We start from the raw sequence: 22,740 nt of genomic DNA, 5'->3' as shown, positions 1-22,740 counted from the left end.
AATCCCAAACAATTGGCTATTGTCAACACAGATTTCTATCTTACATTTCTTGCATTTTTCCATTAAAATACACAAATAACTCACAAATTTTCACAAAACACGTTATTTTTATAGTACTAATTTTTATGATTTTACGGTAATACAGAACAATTACAAAACACCATGTATCTAAATTAAGAGGAGCTGGTCAATTGCATTAAGACCAAAGTGCAGAATAGAAGTGCATTTCTTCCTTCAAAATTGGTTTCGGTTTCATGCACTGATATTTTTTTTTCCTAATTCCAAAAAACTTGAAGTTTGCTTAATCGCAGAATGTGGAAATCAGATTAGTGGCATCAGTGGAATCATCTACTCCCTGAATTCAAATCATATGAAAGTACTGATGAGGTCAGACCTTGGTAAAAGAATTTTCATATGTATGACTTTTCAGCTTTAGCATTTCTTATTTCTTACACCCAGAGTGCAGGTAAGTAGGAAAATGCACCAGAACAAGAATGCTGACTCAAAGTTCAGGATGTTCTCTTGTTGGTTTTCCCCCAAAATACTGCATAATACACTTATACCTTTGCAAGAATCCTACTGATAGCTTGGCTCCAAGCCTGTGTGAAATCATCCCCTTTGTTTTACCCTTGGTCACAGAAAAAGATAAATGTGATGAAACATGAATTGTCCTGACAGAAATAGAAGAAGTATGTTTGAGCCAATTTGGCATCACCTTTACACTTAGTTCCCCAGAACTCACTCTGTCAAAAGAACATTTTCTTTATTTCTGTGCAGTGCTGGGCACCACAAGTCAAGAAGAATGTGAAGGTCCTTGAATGTGTCCAGAGGGCAACAAAGCTGGTGAAAGTGCCGAGAGACGTGCTCTGTGGTGAGCCACTAAGGACTTTGGGCTTGTCCAGTTTGGACAAAGGAGACTCAGAGACCTCACTGCTCTCTGCAGCTTCCTGAGCATGGAAGTGGGGAGGGAGATACCCATCTTCTCCCCCTGGGGTCCAGCAATAGATGAGTGGGAATGAGTCTAAGCTGTGCTGGAGGAGTTTGCCTGAGAGGTGGTCAATGTCCCAAGACTGTCAATGGTTAAGGACAATGGACATTTGGACAATGTTAATGTGATTTAACTTCTGGTTGGCTTCCAAGGGATCAGGCAGCTGGACTAGAAGATCACTGCAGGTCCATTCTAACGAAAACAGTCTGTTTTACAGAACCACAGAATGGTTTGGGTTGGAAGGAACCAGTTAATAAAAAATTGTTTATTTTTAAACAATAAGACCAGAATCTTTTCTTTACAAAAATTTTTTTTTTACAATTAAGGATTTTTTTACAATTAAGGTAGTGAGACACTGAAACAGATTGCCCACAGAAGTTGTGGCTACCCCATCTCAAGAAATGTTTGAAGTTTGGTAGGACAGGGATTTGGGCAAGCTAAGCTAGTGAAAAGATGTCCCATCAATGACAGAGGCCGTTATGGCTACGTGCTATTCTCCTCTCCTGCTTAGGCCACAACCACCAGGGGCAGTGGTGATACATGCATCCAGCCTACTCCACACTTTGGGGAGGGGGAAAGGGCACTGTCAACAGTGACCCAGGCATCTTATTGGTATGGAAATATGACTGTGAGTCAATCACCTTACTTCATAAATAGTGCCCAGCCCGGGGCCCCTTGAGCTTTCTCACACAGTAATGGGCTGCACACCAGGATCTCCCTTTGAGTAGGAACACATCTCAGCATTACTCCTTGAGGCACAGAAATTCCTGTCACAACAGATTCTCCATAATTGATGCTAACTTTGAAATCTTAGCTAAGTGATAGAAAGGACTGATTGTGAACGTACAGTCCTCTAGACATAAATTGCTGATTGAGTCTGGAATGAAGTCTGGATCTAGCCACCTGAGAAGGAGTTTAGAAACCAAGGGGGTCCTTTCTGAAAATCCTGACTCAACAGGAGGTTCCCTCCTTACAGCTAGGACCCTGTTTCTATGCAGTAAACAACAGAATTGTGGTAAACAAACTGTCCCATTTATCAGTGAACTTTGTTAACTCACTGTTTTATATCACTAAAGCATATAATTTGTTCTCTCTTAAGTGCGAAGTGCATCACTCCCATCTGCAGCAGCATTGAACTATCAATAAATTGATAATGTTCAACTTTAATACTGTTTTTAAGAAGCCCAAACCTAACAAAGAACCACAGGGAGTTTCTGAATTTTTATGATTTGTCTGTTGCATTAAAGAAGTTAACTAACTGTACAATCTCAACTGTCACTACTGAAGAATATTTTTCTCTGATTTTTATCACTTTAAAGAATACTGGTTTATTTCCTAAATGCAAACCTACACTAAAATTATGTTTGGAACTTCAATGAAATGTGGATTTTGCTTTGTGGACCCTCTGCTGGCAATTTGTGTTAGGAAATCTTATGCAAAAGAAAAATATACCTCCAAATAATTGCCCAAAACAGCATCGTGTATTGGTAAAACACCAAAGAGACTTCTGCTGTTAACATCAGCACCTGCTTTCAGTAATTCTAAGATCACATCAGTAAATCCTCCATTAGAGGCTTCATGAATTGCTGTCCAACCTAATAAAAGCAAGATAACACAGTATACATCTGATCTGGAAAGATCTACAAAGATCACTAATTAGTAACTCAACATTTTGCTTCATTTAAGATAAATCTTACACAAATAATCATCAGGAAGGTAAATTATTTTGTGTGCACTCAGTTTACTTCAAAGAAAAACTCATCTAATATTAAGCAGAAAAACATTGCTTTCTTTTCTACTGCAGTAGAAAAATTATAGAAGAAACAAAATTGGAGTAGAAAAAGTCTAAAAACTCAGGAGCACAGTATTAACAATCTGATTTCTAATACTAGTAGCATTTTATAATATCAAGTCTGCCAGACTTGATAGTATAGAATAGTATCCATGATGAGACTATGGAAACAGAAAAATGCTATATATTTAGGTAGGAAAAAGCAAAACATAATCTTGTCATCTGCTTTTTTTTTCTTATTTCTTAAAGAAATAAGACCTGTCTGAATGTGCTTCACACATGCATATACTGATGCACACAAGATCCACCAAACTCAAAGTTCATTTCTGTACACATCTGTGAAAACATGCTCTTCAGCACAGTAAAAAGACCCTCCTGAGAAATAGTCAGCATTACCTCCATACTGACATGAAAGCTATGTATTCATTCAGTGGGCTTGCACTTGTTTAATGGCTTCCTTTCCTCCTCAAAATTTTAAGCCAAGAATCTGTAATTTTATTAAAATTATGCAAATGATATATACATGCCTATACTACATATTATGTAAAATAGTAGTATAAAACAAGTTCATAAGGGAGTAATTTTCAAACCTGCATAGTCCTGCTCATTGACAGAAATTCCAGATGATATCAGAGTCTTCACCAAAGACACATCTCCTCTCTTAGCAGCAATATGCAGCTGAGTTTCCCCTTTTCCATTTCTCCTAATTTTCATCTTTCTCACAGCTCCTGTCTTACAGGTACCAGGCACAATTACAGCTGCTTCCCTGGTAGATTCTAAACAGATATTGGGTGTTCATTAGAATTTTTTTCACAAAGAATGCTTAAGTATAAACAGAAATTTAAACTTCATGATTCATTTGAATTACTGTAAACGTAAATACTCTTGCTTTAATTATTCAATAACATTAAGTGACTATAACAAAAAGTTAAAAGGTACTGTGGTAGGTCCTGTGCAACAGGTCAAATGACAAGCAGATCCTACACTTAAGAATTTCCAGTTAAAACCTAGATGATTCAACAAGGGTACAACAAATTAGGAAGACAAAACAAAGGTAAGAAGATTGAAATTTTATACTGTACAGAGGTAGAGAATGTGTTAGGTTTCTCCATGGACGGCTTTCAAGTTACCAGGCTGCTAAATATATAAACTACACATGTAAAGATATGTAAAAAACGATAGAAGTGGAGACTTTATATTGCACCACTCCTTATCAGTTGCTAATTCTGTATCAAGGAAAAAATAGGTGTGTGATTTATTTATATGTGAGATATATATATATATATATATATATATATATACACACACACAAATTATATATATATACATTATACATATACATATATATATATATATATATACACACACACACACAAGTTTTTTTTACAGCTGTGATGTGAAAAACTTCTTAGATTTAATAGTAGATGTAAGCTGCTTCTTAGGAAATAGATTACAAGTCTTTGAGTAATGTTTAGTGGCATAGATAATCTATCATTTAAACCTGTGCACAATTGGACCCATAATTGCAAATAAACTTGATTTATTGCCTTATTGGTTCACAAAGCAAACAACATTCACTTTAATGATATCATGTGGTCAGCAGAGAGGTTCTAATTCTGAAGCTTCAGGTAACAATCTACCAAATTCTAAGACATACAACAGAAAAAAGAGATTAACAAAGTACTTATTATATATATTGAGTAAGGACAACCCCCTCTTCAAACTGGTACTAAAGAGACAGGACATATAAATATTTCAAAGCTCTATCATCCATGCTAAATTTTTTCAAACTCTTGTTCCTTTTATCATACTACCCAGATATTTTTTAAGAATTTACTGTATTCTTTTTATGATTTCTTGAAAATATGTTATTTATTCAAAGAACACAGAAGCTTAAGGTTTTCAGTGAGCATTCTGCAACTCTTATCCATGTTTTTTTTTCTCCTTTTATAGAACAATTAGTTTCTGCATCTTCCTCATTTCATCAAACAAGCTCTTTTCTAAAATATTTCCAGTCAGCATTATTCATTAGTATCAAGTATCTTCTGCACTTGACACCTGCCTTCTTCAGGCACCTCCTGCCTTCTAGAAAACTGGCTTTTCCAATGTTTCATTCAAAGTAAACTACGGAGCTTGTCATACAAGACTATTTGGAAGAACATGAAAGACAGACTGAAGTGATAGTACAGACAAACATACAGTGAGGATATACCCATCGTGGTTTTAAATGAGCTCACTGCAGGCTGTTCAAACCTGTGAGAAAGCATTCAGGCAACCCTTTTTGCACTGACACTGCTTGGCCTACACTGTATAGGCAACAAGAAAAACTCAAGAGCTCCTTTCTTAAGTGAAAACTTGAGATTCTAGAGCACACAAAGCCCATCACACTATTAAAACACTCATCCAATCTAAGACCTACTTCACCATAAGATAATGTCTTTTGTCTAAAAGCTTCTGAACTCCCAAAGCAATCATCCACTTTCTGATTCTTCCTTTTCTTCCCTTTGGATTCATAGGAGAATGTCCTAGGGATTTTTTACAGACATTGAAGGAAAAAAAAAGGGCACACAACAGCCCATTAAGCTAATGAACCTTAGCAATATTGGCTGCAAGTGAACAGACATAATTGCAAAGTTTTCCAGTTAAATTGTCAAGCACAACAGTTTGCTTCATGGCTGTTAGGAAACATTTGCAAAAGCATGATGGGACATTGGTTTGTGAATTGCAAAATGCTGGTTCTCTGTGGGATGCATTGCCAGGTGGGTCATGAGAAGGAAAGATCCAGATCTTGGCAAATACAAAGTCCAGTCAGCACAGTACAAAGATAAAATGAAGAGATTACTGTAACTAGCAATCAGGTTGGATTAGGCTGACATACCTCAGCAACTTCAAGGACATTGTCCTTCAATATCTCCACATGGGTCTGTGAGCAATTATTTCCACAGATTGAACTATAAGAAAAGAAGCAAGCTGTTTGTACCTTCCTTCTGTATAAGCAGAATGGAAATGTTGGAAGCCTAGTACGTGACTGACTGTAGATGAAAGTGACACTGTGTCAATTGTGAAGAAAATATTTTTATTCAATAATAGAATAATATTAGGAAGACCAGTGGGACACAGAGGCAATCAGATGGGATAAAAAGGCCAGTTCATGACAAAAAAGTGTAAGAGAGCAAAAAATCTGAAAACCCCACAACTAAGAAAACATAATCCCATTTTTCACTTTATTTCTACAGCAATCTGAATGCCATTGTCCTGGACTCCAAATTTATTATGGCCTTCAACTGTATGAAGGGCTATACTTTCCTGCACCACCTCTGAAATGGCAACACTCTCTTGGTATGAAAGGAGTAATTAAATTTATCAAATAAAATATCACCTGAAGGATCTCTTATGAAGAAAAAAGTAGCCTGGGACATGCTACACCAGAGAAGACCAAAATATAAGACAAATGTTTGAAACAAATCTTTTTAAAATCATAAGGGCACAAATAGAAGGCAAAAAAGGTTTTAAGAGTGAAGGGATTTTATTGGAACTACAGGTTCTGGTTTTAGTAAGTCTTGAGTACCATGGTTCTCTCATTCTAGAAAGAACCAAAGTACACAATGCATGCCAGCTTTATCAAAAAATCTGTAAGTGAAAATATACAGAGGTTACGATGAGCTGCAGCAGGGCTCTACCGTGATCATTAAGGCTACAAGATAAATGCAAATCTTAGACATGGGATGAAAATGATAAACAAAAAACTGCATGTGCAGGCAGAAGAAAACAGAACTACCAGAGGATGTTAGATCCTTATTCTCATGGAAGTAAGTTTCTATCTATACTATAGCTAACCCAAAGGTACCAGTACAATCAGTCTATGCAGATTTGTGCCTGATGAGGCTACATTCTATATGTTACCATATTCTACAAACCATAAGTTGATCTTTGTGTGCCAAATATATGAAGAGGCCTGTTCTTTCATCTGTGACACATAAAACAGTTAACTAAAGACCAATCAAAAGTTATTTTAAACTGCTGTTTATGTAACTTACTTAAGATAAGCCTAAAGTTCTCACTTATGATCTTGCATCCTGTCAATGACAATGCTGAAAGACTGATCAATGTAACATAAACAAAATGTGCATTCTGTAAAATGGAGCGCAGATATTTCTGGAACAACTTAGCTATTCACTAGAGTATTTGCTCAACTTGCTATATATTTCTTGCCAAACTTTCTCTCATACATTTCAAAAAGCCTTCCTCGTGTACATTTGGAAAAAAAACTCCACTGGTTTATAAAGTATTAACTTTTCACCTGACTTCTTAGATGTTTTTTGTTTTGATGCTTGACTCAATTGTGATTGATTAGATGAAAGCTTCTTATTGCTGCTACTGGAATATGAGGCAGCCTTTGCTTTTCGGCTTGTCTCCTGAGGATTTGCACATGCTGGTTCTGACTCCTTTGTCTGTAAGGAAATCTATCAAAACAAAGGCAAAGAGAGTTTTAAACTCAGGGCTGATCCATTAGTTTTATTTCCATTAACATCAGATTATATTTGATTTGTCAAGTTTTGCAAAAAATTATTCTGAAGGTGTTCTCATATCTGTATTTAGACTCCTGTCACTCAAATTACTGCTGTTACTCTGCATGAGACTGTGCTGATCCCTGCCACATCCTGTTGTAACTTTAAAACAGATATATTGTGAGAGGAAGTCAAAGCAAATCAGTATTGACTGAGAATCAAGTGCTCTTACAGTTTTGAGAAATGGATTTGTAAAGCATTGTCAAAACTTGACTGAAAGCTCACACAGTCTTGTACATCTGTATGAAAACTGAGATAAGGAGCGCTGACTTAGAAAGGCCGTGGAATAGAGATGACATTGTTGAGAGACATTGAACCAGGAACAAGTTTCAAATGATGGCCTTGCAAAAAGACCAGATATTTTGGAGAATCAGAAATGTGAAAGATTCATTGTAGCAAGAACACGTGGGGTAAAATAACAGGTGATTGGTGTTAGAAGTATTAGCAGCACTGTGCGGCAAAAGCCAATATGGTGAAAAGCATTTATAAGGTACTGTAATCAGGAAACAGGTTAGTTTCTAACAAAATGGCACAGTCTTACATCTCTTGTCTCACCCTTCTACGAGATTGATAATGGAATTAAATCTTTTAAAACTCCTCTCTCAGTTGCCCTGTCTCTGTAGAGCTAGGATATTCCACTAAACAATCTGAGAATGTTGTGCACACACTTTATCTCCAGAAACCATGGATGTGAGATAACACAAATCAGTGATCTCCATCCTTTTACAAAGAAATTGCTGAGCTTCCACCAGTGCTGCCATTTTACTCTGCAAATGAATTTTCACTGTACCATTGCTGAATTACATTCCTGTCGCAATACCACCTGACAGCTCAGCTGCTCTACAAACATTAAGTGGGAGGCAACAATTATGAACAGATACAGCAATAGTCTGGCCCATTTCATTAGGTCCACCATGAGGAAAATATGCTTTCATTAGAGCTCCTTGGATTGTACAGGGAACTATACTTGAGGTCCATATGACATGAGACAGTATTTCTGAATAGTTTTACTCTTTGTTGTAGCCTCTGCGATAAGAATAGCCTTTTTTGATCTTGTTGTTTAATTTTTTTAATTTTCTGCCTTCAGAGAAAAGTTCCTAAGATCTTTATTACTGTGTTTTCCACCTGACTTGTTTTTCCGCTTTGTTCATGTTTAGCAAAATTTCCTTTGATGCTCCAGTATTATCATGTTGAGGTACACTTGCATTTGATTCTATCTCCAAACCAGGCAATATCATTAACTTCATTTTCTGATAAATCCCTTTATTATATACTAAAAGAAAACTGTGCTGCTATGAAATTAACTGATTTCCTCTGTGCTGCTTTTTTGAAGTACCAAGAATTTGAGGACCGAAGAAATGTGTATAATAACGAAAAACTTCATGGGCAAAATAAAACAATAAATATTACTGAAGCGCTTTAAACTCGTATTTATTTTTGAAAATTGAATGAGTTTGAATTAATGCCTTTAAAACTGCCTTGCTTTTGTGGCCATAAACCAGAGCTCTAGTTTCATATTTCTGACAAGGTTGTCTGCAATTATTCCAGGAAATTACAAAGACGGGTAAATAAAACATCAAAACCTCACAGAATTAACTCATGGTAATCTCAAAACCCATCTGGTCCAAAGGACAGTGACTATCTAGCATTATCCTTCTGATTACTTTATACTGGAGAGAGAACCAGAACATACATTGCAACACCTGACACAACTACTGAAATTATCAGTTACAAATCTTTAGTAATAGGTTTACATAATTAAATGTCTACAGCACCATCTTTATCAATCATTTAATGTTTTAAAGCATAATCTAAGACTATACACCATGGATGCTGCTCCACCATAACATTGCAAAGGATGTGTAGACTGTACAACTGTGAGTAACAAGGACAGTTATTATCACCACATAAAACTTCAAAAGCTCCAAAAGATGTATCTATGCACTCTACATCCTACATTTCAGATATTATCTGTTATCATTGTTGAAAGGAAGAAAACAGAGAGAGAAAATGCAGCTCTTAATGCTAAAAGCTGTTGCACTATATGCAAACACTGACCCAAGTGACTGATCACAGTCTTGCCTTCACATGAAGCACCAGCTCCCTCATCCTGCTGAGACCTCACAGCATAATTGTGCAACCCCTACGCAAGACAGTGTATTCCCAACCCTTTTCTCTCAAAACCCAGCACAACTTACTCTACACCGAGGCAGGACATAATTATCCTTCTGCTACAAGCCAGGCAAAAAATGGCATTTTCAGTAAGGTTTCTGCAAGTACGAACAGGCACTGATGTACCACACTTCCTGTAATTACCTCTGCAGCACTTGAAAAAACAGCAAGAACCACCTTCCATGAGATGCTGCCTGTTTTGCATCATCATGAGGCTCTACCTTACCCCAAGTACTAGTAAGGATGAACCTAACATTGACTGTCACTCTCAGTCCCTGCTGGACATATCTAGTACATTGTGTGCTGGAATTGAAACATACTTCAGAAATAGTCATCTGCTTTAGTTTACCAAAGACTGTCAGCAAACTCCTAACAATTTATAATCAAATCAGATTTCTTTGTAAAGATATACCTGGTGCTCATTTGTATCTTCTATACACTGAGCATTTAACATCTTTGAATCACCTCCACCTGAAATGAAAATGAAAAACAGAAAGAAACCAAAACTGAAGAGATCGTAATTTACTTTATACTTTACATATACACTGTCTTATGTCTACAGCATTGCATGTGACATTATTTACAATATTTAGCTTTCAAGAAAAATTATCAAGCCCATAAGGGTTTTATTGGAATCTAAAACATATCAAGATATAAAATATTTATCAAATTTTGGGGTCTAATCTTTGTTGCAAATAGCATCTTGTTCAAATGTTTCAAATTTTCTTGGTGATTAGTGTCCTGAGCAATTCTTTTTGAAATTTAGCACAACCCCTGGCTCCTCTCTGTAAGACTTCAAGTGCGCTTCAGGAGATCCAAAGAATCTCAGAGCAGAAGGTTGAGAGCCCTCACTAGCACCCCACCTATCTAATCTTCATGTCACCTGACAGCTTCTCAGGGGAAAATCTGATATCATTTCAGTCTCTCTTCAAGTCTAGTTTTGAGCTCTATCAATGAGCCCTGCTAACTTATGAGCAAAGGCCTTCTTCCTTCTCTGAGAAAGGTGAATGCCATCTGACGCCAGAAGGCCTACGGATATCCAGACCAACCCGTTACTGAAAAACCCACAATCGTGGCAGTGACATTAGCTACAGAGTCATGCATTAACAGATGGGGTTTGTCTGCTTCCAATGTCCCTGCTCACAACTGAAAAAAGTGAGGAAAAAATTGAAGTCTCTGTCTGAAGTCTCTTGATTATCCCTGGACTACATGTTAAAGCCATCCATGTGGAAAAGCAGTAATGGATAATAGTCTGAGGGATTGGGACTCTTTTTGACTTACACATAATACAGCCCACACAGTCCCATGGGTGTCCATGGTCTTAATCCTAGCAGTAATCAAGGCTTACCTTGTACCTGCTTCTGATCAAACAGCCTCCTCCAAAATTTCTTCTCAATTTCACAAGTTCCCAAGAATGTACAAGACCCAACTCCCTCCTTAGCCAATCACTAGCTCTAATCCAACTTTTTCCTTACAACTTTACTAGCTGTTACCTACAGTAATATTTTCCTGTGCCCAGCCCTATCACTAATTAAGGCTTGGCAACCCCTAAATTCTAGATCTAATAGTAGTTTCCCATTTTTTCTCTTATGGATCCTTCAAAATTCAGACTTTGTGCCATTTTAAAACCTAATTTTATCTCTATCTCTAAACCATATCTCATCCATCAGCAAGTCAAGCAATGCTGCATCTTCCATTTAGATAGATAACTATTGTGTTCCACATCCTCATTTCAAATTTAAAGGTAACTCCAGCCCAAGAAAGAGCTGGACACTTACATTTTGTCAATGTACAGCAACTGTGGAGGGTAAGGAGAGCTCACTGTTAACACAAGGCATCAGACAATGAAGGCCATTGAGGTACTAACAGTAATTAAGGAAATATAATCCAACAGATGTTCTGAATTTCTCCATTTAGCAGTAGTGCTATGTCAAAGTAATTCTTTCCTACCTGCTACTGTGTATCTTCTGGATTTCGCCACATAACTTTCAAGAAGTTTCATCATAGATGGGTCAGAAGCTTCCTCTAATGCACACTTTCCCATTTGGTTCTTTAATAAGGGATCAGCTCCATACCAAAGTAATAAGTTTGCCACCTAGAAAAATAAGTTTTTCAGATATTTTTTTTTCTGATAGTATTTTTCAGAATCCTTGTACAGGCTTCTCTCTCTCTCATACTTGACAACACAAGCAACTAAAATCAAATCTCTCTTTTTTTAGTTCATACACACCAAGCATTCCCCTAGATGCATCATTATCCTATAGCTCTATTATATTTATGAATTATTCCAGTTATTTTTACAATTATTCCATTGTACCTGATGCCATTAAAACAAGGTCTCTCAAAATACAGGGAAGGATTCATCCTCCCATAGCTCTTAATTGGCAGAAAATAACAGGTGATTTTAGGGCTTGAGTCAGCTTATCCCAGTGATGGTATCTACTTTAGGAGAAAATAAACTGTGCTCTAGATGTGTCTATTGTGACTCCTGTGACTGCAAGGGAAGTTTTAACAGCTATTTCTGATGTGCAATATCTGCTCAAACGAAACACATTGAGATGGTCTTGCTAACAACATTATGATTTTTGTACAAATACAAATCCTGAATCTATTGTTACTCAAGAAATTACCACTAGCAAAATCTTCCATCAACTTTTGCAAAATACTTTTTAAGACATGGGAAATTTACAGTCTGATTATTTCATTTCCATGGATAACTGCAATCTTACTTCAGCATTAATATGATTTTACTTGTACCTCTGTATTTATTTCTTGAGCATCGGTTATCATTTCAGACTGAATTTGACTCACATCCCTCAGCTCCATGTTCAAGTCCCTCATTACTTCTAACCAGAGTGCTAATGAGAAAATTGTTAATGAAGTTTTCCTAACTCATACATTCTCCTCACAAGAGAGGAAAATAAAAAGGGTTCAGCTGGCAGCAAAAGCCCTTTTTGGTTTCACAAGTTGTCCCAAGTCTTTACATTTTTTCAACCAGTAGCACTGAGAACTCTTCTTCCATAACAGGATCTTTGAGAGCATCACTACTTGGGTGCTCTCGGTGCTCTCCCCTTTAACTTGACCACTAGAAAATCTTTTCTATGCTTACCATTTTTTCTGAAATAACTTGATTTTGCAGTACAGTACAGAAAATTATAAAGTAGTCAAAAGCTGTGTTTCCAATCTACAATAATAAGTTCACACAGACAAGGTAGCTTTGAAAAATACAGTTACAAATATCATGTTACTGTAAGTCATATTACTGAATCACTATCACTATTTTGTTGCTAGTCAAAAAAAAACAAAATAGAATGTGACAGACCACTACAATAAGACATTTTTACTGCTACTGAGTAAACAGAGCACCACCATGCAGTACCATTCTTTCTGGATATACAGTTTGCATAACTTCAACTCAGCTCTGGGCTGAATGATCTTGGTGTGCCTCAAGAGACGCAGTTGAGATCAGTGTTCTTCCAGTATCACTCAAGTTGCTGGCCCGTAAGTACTACCTGCAGAGATGCGGAGCCCTTTCTCCACAACCATGGGTATCTGAGGTTACAGTCACAAAACTCAGAAATATTTCATGAACCTGGGACAGTCTGTGATGCACAATCTGCACTTTATTCTTGGGGCTCTCAAGTCTCAGAAAAAAATATTAACCAGAAGACCACCTTTTCCCTTTGCTCCAGAAATACTTTTCCAGGAGAAACAAAGTAAGCCTCATCTCAGTTGTGAAAAAGACCAAATGTTCAGGAACAAAACTCCCCAAAAAATCCTTTAAAATCTGGAAATCAGGAACAATTAGGCAGCATAAAGCAGGTCTATAGAAAAAAAATCTGCCAGCAGATGAAAGGGGCTACCCTAGGAACATGCACAGTCAAGTGGAGGTGACCACTCATCAGAAAGAGTATCTGCAATTCAGACACAGGCTTATGAAAACTTTGCATTGGGCAAGAAATTTTACCATTAAATCAAACTGACTATTCAGTTAGTGTTCAGTTTAAGACCCTACAAAATATAAGGCTGTCTTCATAATCCTCCCTGTTCTGTGTTAACACATGGGTGTGCATGGCTGTGATGACCTGCCATGTACCCATGACTCCTCTCCTAAATCATGAAAAAAATGTCATTAATAGTCCAGAAGACTGCTTAAATCAGAAGTTACTCTGCAGGGTGATTATAAAATCAGTGAATGAAATAGTATTAAGCAGTAGCAATCTTCTCCTCAATAGTACAACCATTGTATGAAACAGTTAGAAAAAATTTCTCCTTTTGGACAAATCTTAAGCATGGAGCAGTTTGAATAGAAACCAGGCAGAGAGGACTTGCAAGCTCCTGAATTTACCTATAATCTAAAAAGACTGGCCATGGAAAACATGTGACCTTCCAGACACAACAACAATAACTTCTCTTCCTAAATCACACTTTGTGTTCAGTTCAGATATACCTCATAATGGCCTTCCTTAACTGCATCTTCCAAGGGTGTTATTTGTTCCTTTTGTGTAGCATTAACATCAGCTCCTGCTTTCAAAAGCAGATTTGCTATCTCATAAAAGCCTTCCACACTTGCTATATGTAGTGCAGTCAAGCCTACAAAAAAAAAATGTATATAACATTCGGTTGAAAAAAATTCTAGAAAATTAAGTCACTTTCAGGTTTTCTCTGATGAAGACTTCACAAAGTATATTGAAATGCTAAAAACTGATGCATTCCAGTAAGATGTGCAAAGAAATGTTTATGAGAATGTCACAAGGGTTGGGAGATCTCATGGTTTTGCCAAAATTTGTACCTACTGAGGAAGTAGATGCTGCAGTAACAACAGTGGGTTTAGATTTGACAGTTCTGTTATGAAAGGAGAGAACAGAAATTATTAATCCCATGTTTTAGTAACTTCTCCTGGAATAAAACATATATGCTATTTTAAGGACAAGGCAATTTTTCACTGCACTCTTTTATTTACATGGCAATGCTGAAAAGGGTAAGTAAGAAACAAGTGACAAAATAAGGACATTAAGCATTACTACCAAACAAAAATGTTTGTAATGCCATCCAAGAATTGTTTGAGTGTTCAAATAAATGAAAAATCCCTAGTAAAATCGCATATTCATGCCCAGATATAGGGAAAAAACCCAATATATCATATGAATTCTACTCTGTGAAGGAGTAGTTTAGGAAAAGTATGGAATGCAAGTCTTTGAACTGGATTTTGCATAACCATGCATCAGGTCCTTAAATATGGAGGGTGAGAGACATAAGGGAAACACAGAGAGGATTTTCCACTTCCTAACTTCCAGCTCTGAAACTAACATGCCCTCCAAAAGATCACTTTGATAGATAGTCTTGGTCTTCAACAATTTTCCATTATTAGAAGTTTGTTAGGGCCTAATTCACATACTAAATATGTGTATTAATAAAGGTTACCAAGATTCTTTCAGTCCCATTAAGCAACATTATCTTAATTTCACTAGAGGAAAACTCTCGAGGCTCTTTCACACACAACCCAACCCTGAATATTGTATATTCCTAGTAACCAGGTTTGTTATGTAATCTATTAAAGAGATAATAAAAATTTGCATTTAGGGGAATGTACTAATTTCACTTTCAATAAAAAGTATACTCTACCTGATCCAGTAACAAGACCTGGAAAAACTGAAATTGCCACACATTCAATTAATAATCACTAGCGGTTAGCAACGTGAGTCTGCAAGGACACTGTGCATGCTCCAAATCAAGAAGAAACACAAGTTTTAGTGTAACTGCTTCTCAGATCCCTCAGGACACTGTGAGTCAAGACTGAAACTTAGAGTACAAGACAGTATCTTTAATATGTTGGCCATATCCTACATGCTGATGTCCAGGGAAAAAAAAAGCAGAAAAAAACCCCAAAACAAAACAAATAACAGAAGACACCGAAAACTCAATAAGGTACTGAAGCAGAGTACCGTAGCATAGGAATAAGGAAAAAATACTAGGTTAAGATATGGATAATCATTGGGGGGAAGCTTTAAGAAGGAGAAGAGACACAGAGGCAGAATATAATATTCAGAACAATGATGCAAAGAAACCAAGATGAAAGTGTGTGCCAAAATGACACAAGTCTGTTAAGTCTTTCTGATTATACCTGCCTCACTGAAAATAAAAGAAGCAAAAGAAGCAGGGCCAGGTCAACCTCTTATTTCTTCAAGGAGTACAACTGAAAGATATCTTGTGCAGCTCTGCTCCTTTTGCACCACAAGAACCAGCAGCCAGAATCTGGGGGTGAAAAGATGGTGGCCTAGCAAAATACACAAGGGCAGAAAAAGCAAGCAGCTGTGACCCCAAAATCTAGAACCATTGCACTTTAGTACACTTGCCTACTGTGGCCACAGCTGAACCCACACTATCAGCACTTCTCAGCTGTCAACACAGGGTCTGAACCCTTCCAACAAAATATTTTCTCCTCTGCCTCCAGCACACATTAGTACATATTACAAGTCACTCTGTTAGCTCAAATGTCTCTGCTGTAGAAGTCTGAGATTTGCTGCTGACCCAATCTATCTCTTAATATATTCCAGAAGACAAGAGAATTTCAATGTTAATTCTGGTCCATTATATGCCTGCATTATACAATAGCCTATAACTGCAGAATGTGGGTTTTTTTCTTTCCCACAGGACAGTTGTGAAATCCTAGCTTCTAGCACAATATTGAAAGACTGTAAGAATGAAGTTTTGTAGCAGAAGAGCCAGCTGTCTGAAACATTTTTTTTTGTTATGGAAATTTTTCAGAGATTAATGGATGAGACAGAGAAATGCAGATTAAGAAGAGTCTAATATTTGAAACAACCAAGTAATAATTAAGGCATAGTGAAGTCTTTGACACAAAGTAACACCCACAAAACTGGATAAGGCCAATTGCTTTAATCAAAACATTAACAGCTGGTTGCTCTTCGTCAAGATTTTTTCCCTGCCCAAAACAAAGAAAAAATGGAAAAGACCAAGTAATCACAACTTTAAAAATTCAAAGTTGTGCTCAATTTCTCTCAAGATGTAAAGGGTGAAATCAAAGTTCTTGGAAAAATTTAACAGGAAAAATTATATCTTGACATCTCAAGTTGGCCCCTGAAATGGACAAAAAATGCCCCCCAACTTTAAGACCTATGAAAGTGATTATTTAGTGAACTGTATTTAATGACTGTTTTGTGATAAGCATGCATGGAATCACTGAACTAAGGCACGTAAACCTAATTGCATTACTCCGTAACTTTTTCAAGTGCTTAACTTCTTCCTCAAAATTCTTTTTTCTTGTATACTTTTATAACTAGATCTACATGTTTTCCCATGAACAAGTACTAAGTTAAACCAACAAAAATTTAATAATCAGTCAACAAGTTACAAATTTGGTCTTTTCTACTACACAAACTCATAATATATGCTTTTATTAGTTATAGGCAGGTATTTGTACTGAAAATAGTATTTTAGTACAGTTGCAACTTACCAGCATCATCCTGAGCATTTACATTTCCACCGGCTTTTATTATCCTACGTACGAGGTTTATGTCTTGGTGAGTAACAGCTCTATGTAGTAAGTTCTCACCATGCACATTCTTCCTGTGGATTGTGGAAAGTGAAAGGGGGCAAGCTGGATTTAGGGAATTCCTAACAAAGGCTTCTCGTTCTGAAAAATAATGTAAAAGATCTGTTGCACAGAGAAGTATCTTTTCTCTCTTATCTTGGCTTCACTTTATATCAAAATTAGTAAATAAGCTTCTTGAAGAAACAAATGTTCAATCAATCTACTAAAAAGGAAAATCTCAAAATAATCACAAATTGAATAATAACACCATTTAATATAAGATGTCATCGTGAATTTCATAACAAAACTCCAACTGAAATTAAAAACACAGAAATAAGAGTATGTAGAAATGTTTTATCTTCAGATTTTTTCTTTTCTAATGACATTTTTGCAAGGTGCATTGCTTCCCAATGGATAATAAAATCACTATTTTGCATTCAAATCATAATAAGATGACCATTTCAATAACTAGTAAGTTATTAAATAATTTAACTTATCTTAAAAGTAAAATTTATGCACCATTCTTTTTACTCTTCTATCTTTAAAAGTCTCTGCTTCATGAGAAAGTATTTACACTAGGATTGATATTAGCTGCCTCAGGTTATCTTTTCTCATTACTTCACAACCAGCTCAGTCATTTCTGCATTGAATGAAAGGTGAATATGAGGTCTAAACGTAAAAAGTAAAATTTAGAAGAGACTGCTTTTAATGTTTAGTTTAGTATTTAACAAAACACACACTATCTCCCATTATGCAGTCATCACACTTTTCAGCTTGGCTTAAATTATTTCCAATACACAGATCAGCAGCTCTGTATTTCACCAGCACTGCTATTTCAATATCCCTTAAAACTGTAGGGAAGAGTATCCTGGCTACTGCCTCTGATGAAAAACAAGGAGGGAAGAAAGAAAGGAAGAAAGACAAGGAGAATCATTTGAAGATAAACATAGTGCAGGCCTAGACCATTAATTCATCTACTCATAAAAACTCCTAGGACTATGCACATTGCTCCTCTCCACAAGCTGAATCAGGTCCACAAGCTCACAGGACCTAAAACTCCACCCAGGTGCCAGTGATGCCTTAAAGAACCTAGAAATTTAAAAAAGAAACACACTTTCACGGCAATATTAGTATAGGAGATAATATAAAGGCTGGTCCTTATTGGAGGCCTCCAGAGGCAGATAGGAAAAATCCACATCCCCACATGGGGTAAATACAGTTTTATAAGTTTAGCTAATTAACATAACTGACAAAAATCCTCAATTAGAGACTAAGCGGTGAGGTAATTCCTGCCCAGTTCAACTCTTGTCTGAATCCTCCCACCTAGATAGGAACTAAATTTTGTTTATGAAAATGTGTCTCAAAGAGCTGGTTTCAACCTTGGCTCCCAGGAATAACCAAGATAGGATAGGGGCCTTAGACCCCCCAGCCTGGAACCTTTGGAATGTATTTTGTCTTTCTGCCTGTCATGGTAGGGAAAAGGTAGGGGAAAATAGTAGGACTAACTACAAATACAATAATGGGCTACAATGCTACATATATATGTGTAAAGAATATAGAGAATGCATAAAAGCAAAAATGGCAAAAATATATATATATATATATATATATATATATATATATATATATATCACCAGAAATAGACCTTAAAACCCATAGTTCTTCTACAGATGTAGCTCACACAGCCTGATGTTTGTGCACTGTGATACACTGTGAGCTTGGACTGATTCCAAACATTCTTAAATTCTTGACTCTGAGTAGATTTTTAGAATCTAATAGATAGGGGTTTCCCTCAGCTGAGAACACAGTCCCTCTCCGCAGTCCAGCCTTGTAAGACGTCAGTTGTTTAAGACAAGCAGTCACTAGTCAAAACTGGTCTAAACCAGCCAAGCTGTTCAGGAGGGATTAAACTGCACAGACATAAACAGAATCATGTGCAGTTTTATGTTACACTTTACCTCATTAAAATCTTCCTTGAAGGGATCTATATCCCACTACTTCCACTTGCCTTCCCTAGAGCTTTCCATGCGCCTGACCTTGTGCAAAACAAGTGACACATGCAGACCCAAACCAAAACTTATTATGGGGCAGTTTTTAGAGTGAATTACCAAACTAAGATAACTCATGGGCTCTTAAAAAGTCTGATGTGAAAGGGAGGTAAGCTTGCTGAATTGGTTTACCATGAAGCTACCTCTGTAGACAGTGCAATTCTTTCTGCAGAAACCATGCTAAAGAATCAGTAACTTGTTTATTGAGTGGAAAATAGCAAGCCGATTTGAAATAGATGAGTTAGTCATTCAACTTTAAATCTCATCAAAATGGTGCTTCCACTGTGAATAATTAAAATCCTGCAACAGAGAATTAAATCCTGTTAACTGGAAGTGGACTTCTTCATGTTTTTTAAGATCTGTAACATAGCTGTTGCAATTCAAATACTTACAAATTTTGTGTGTTAAAATGATTGTAAGCAAGTGGGAAAACCCAATTTGAGTGGACTTAAAAAAAAAAATCAAAAAATCCAACAGGTAAGACCTAATCTTAAAGGTGCTGGAGTGAAGACTTGAGTGAGGAAATTCTTTATTCTCCCACAAAATTCCTCTGCAAGGCCAAGAACTTCTCTGCATGTACTTTCAAAGGATGAAAATCAGCAATCTGTCTCTCTAACAAAGAATATTCCAAATAAAAATACATCAAAAGAGAAAAGAGAGTGCTCTGTGGTAGTAAAGGCCCTCTAATCCTGTAGACAGGGTAACAACCGCAGGCATTCAGAATAGAATAAACCATTTTGTATAGGTAAATTCTTGGGGATGGCACTGCTCTATGATTTTGCACACAACACTACATGACAGAAGGATATACAAATGGAGCTCAGGATCTACGTTTTCACTCTGCACAAAAACAATTCCCTTCTTTTCAGTACATATTGTATTTTTTTTCAAATAAAACACTAATAAAAATTGAATTCTGATAAGCATCTCATGATTCTTATGCAAAGAAGTTAATCTGCTAGGTTGCTAATATAAGAGTTTACAGAATAAGGGAAATTATCAATAACTTTAATTATTAAAATTAATGTTTATACCATATTTTTAAAATAAAACCATGCCACAATATATTGGAAAAATTATGAACTATATTTGATTCAGTATAGTTGCTCAAATAATAATCTGTATTATAAAAACATAGACCATCTTACTCCGTTTGTTGTCAATTCTCTTGCTCCTTCTCCTCTGATTAGCTTCTGCATACTCGTTCAGAATTATTTCTTGCCATATGATGGCTTCTAGATCCTCCATGTCTTCAGAAGGAGATTTCTGAATTTTACTGACAAGAGATTTTCTTAGCATCAACAAAAATATTCTTTATATAAATCAATGTCTAAAGTAGAGCTAAGAATATGAATACATTTGATTTCAAATGGAACTCTGTAATAGCAGGCTAACTTAGGTAGTACTGAATAAGGAGTAAATCAGGAGAGAAACTAACTCCCAGATCTTAAAATAAAGAGTAAAAATCTTTCTCTTTGATCATTTGCAGTTATTAAAATGACAAATGAGTAGTCCACATGCATTGTATCTATTACATTAATATATGTAAAATAATATAAGAATTATTATGCATAAATTTCTCATACCTAAAATGCTTAGCTTCGTTTCTTTTTATACTGCCACTGTGAACCATTCTTGCTCTTTCTTCCAGAATTTGGTGATGAAACAATCTCTGTACTTTCCTGAGGAGGTCTCACTTACCTTGATGCTGTTTGGGCTGTTTCCACACATGCTGCAGGCTCCCCTGAATATGAATGTCCCTCACCAATTTGTTTTTCACTAAAGGTAGCATCCAAGCAATCGGACATTACTTCTTTCTCTCTCTGCTGACCATCCACAGGCTGTGACAAAAAAAGAAATATTAGAAGCAACTGATAGACATGAAGTTAAAACAAAGGCCATATATAAAAGAGCTCCAAGAACACTCTTTTTTAAATTGTATGCCCACAGAGAATTGAGGGATTGCTTCAGTGAATAACTGGAATTCTACAGGTATGAAAGACAGAGGCTGCCACAGGAGAGGCAATCCTGAAGTAGTATGCCATGCAATGTGTTCCTGGCAGAATTAACCAAGAGAATTAGGGTACTCAAGAGTCACAACTTCAAATATAAATCTAGGCAGGATGACAGCAAACAAAAATTGTTCTATCTGAAAGTTATTTGACTGGACATTTGAAATGACAACAGATTAATTTCAGTGTTCTATGGACATGAGCTCCCATCCTAAAAAATAAGATGATGCTTGAGATGTCTTAAGATAGCCCATACTATCTCACTGCTGCAGAAGCCTAAACAATTTACACAAAGTGAGATCCCTGTTTCACCTGAAGTTCAGTAACTCCCAGCTGAGCAGCTATTTCTAAAGATATACCAGTGAGCTACAGCCACTACAGCTGAGATTCACTTCACTTACCTTCAGCCTTCTAAAAGCCAGGCATGTAGATGACCCTAGGCATCCTCCTTACCCCACCACTTGTAAAGAGGAAGAGCTACTCCGAGATGATAGCTCTTCCTCATCCCAAGTTGTGCAAAGGAGAAACTAAATGATTCATATATACCAGAGACGTAACTCTAATCCCACCCTAGAGACAGGTCACTGCATGGCAGTTTAATTGGAGTTGCTTGAGTTCATTCACTGTTTTAGCTATATGAGTCGGACATGCTGTCATGTATCATTCAAGCTCCTGAAACCTGGGTTTAATTAGTTTATTACATACTTGAGTAATGCTGAAAGCTATCAGGACACACCCTCAGCACACACGCACAGAAATTCTTTCACAATGATGTGGGAGAACTGGTCAGTCCTTTTTTGCAATACAAACGCAAATGGAGAATGCACTGATTTAATTTTTTTAACTGTCATATAGCAGAGACGTTACTAAAGAGGGGAACTTAGAAGTGGTCCCTCTGAGTCAAGAGATAATGCATGTTAATATGGGATGTGGGGTCGTTTAGCCTGAGGGAAAGGATTCTCAGCAGCACCTTTAATGCTCCCTACAACTACCTGAAAAGAGTTTGTAGTGAGGTGAGGGCTGGTCTCTTCTTCCCAGTAAAAAGCAATAAGACAAGGGGAAGTGGCCTTGTGCCAAAGAAGGCTTAGACTGAATATGAGGAAAACTTTTTTCACTGTAAGTGTCCAGGCACTGGAACAGGCTGACTAGGGAATTGGTGGAATCACCATCCCTGGAAATGTTCAAAAGACAGGTGGATGTTGCACGTGAAGACATGGCTTACTGGTAAACACAGTGATTCATGGTTGGATAATTGGACTTGATGATCCCAAAGGTCTTTCCTATCATTAATGGTTGTATGGCAGCTGGGGAAAGTCAAATATATTATTTTAGAAAACTCTCATAGTTGTACTTACCATGGATCCACATCTGCGACTGGGAGCAGGGTTAGAGTAGGAGAAGAAAATATTTCAAAGGAAAAAAAAACTGCACCCTTGCTTTATAAGAGACCATATACTAAAATATCTAGCATGCCCAGCATCCTGATTGCATCTACAAGTCAGCACAGACTCTCCTCTTTTGGATACTTGTTTCAACACAAATATACTCCAAAGAAAGAAGGGTGAGAAAAAAACCACGGTGAACGGTATACTGTTACAATTCAAC

At 36.7% G+C, this 22,740-nt stretch overlaps 1 protein-coding gene across 11 annotated transcripts in view; it reads right to left on the bottom strand.

Annotated features, from left to right (window-relative positions):
* Positions 1-22,740, bottom strand: part of ANKRD31 (ankyrin repeat domain 31) — a 67,438-nt gene that overhangs the window by 31,095 nt on the left and 13,603 nt on the right. For 9 of the 11 annotated variants that reach the window (XM_074532400.1, XM_074532401.1, XM_074532409.1 and 6 more), the window contains 9 exons: positions 20,825-20,964; positions 20,272-20,399; positions 16,998-17,177; positions 13,971-14,113; positions 11,471-11,615; positions 9,933-9,991; positions 7,081-7,243; positions 3,371-3,556; positions 2,441-2,583 (listed from right to left, as the gene is read on the bottom strand). In XM_074532400.1, coding sequence (XP_074388501.1) covers positions 2,441-2,583; positions 3,371-3,556; positions 7,081-7,243; positions 9,933-9,991; positions 11,471-11,615; positions 13,971-14,113; positions 16,998-17,177; positions 20,272-20,399; positions 20,825-20,964 — 1,287 coding nt within the window. The remainder of the gene's footprint in view (positions 1-2,440; positions 2,584-3,370; positions 3,557-7,080; positions 7,244-9,932; positions 9,992-11,470; positions 11,616-13,970; positions 14,114-16,997; positions 17,178-20,271; positions 20,400-20,824; positions 20,965-22,740) is intronic. The other 2 variants (XM_074532402.1, XM_074532407.1) reach the window with 2 other exon arrangements.

The sequence above is a fragment of the Zonotrichia albicollis genome, chromosome Z (assembly GCF_047830755.1).
Source record: "Zonotrichia albicollis isolate bZonAlb1 chromosome Z, bZonAlb1.hap1, whole genome shotgun sequence".
NCBI classification, from domain to species: domain Eukaryota; kingdom Metazoa; phylum Chordata; class Aves; order Passeriformes; family Passerellidae; genus Zonotrichia; species Zonotrichia albicollis.
This window is presented reverse-complemented; position numbering and strand designations above follow the sequence as displayed.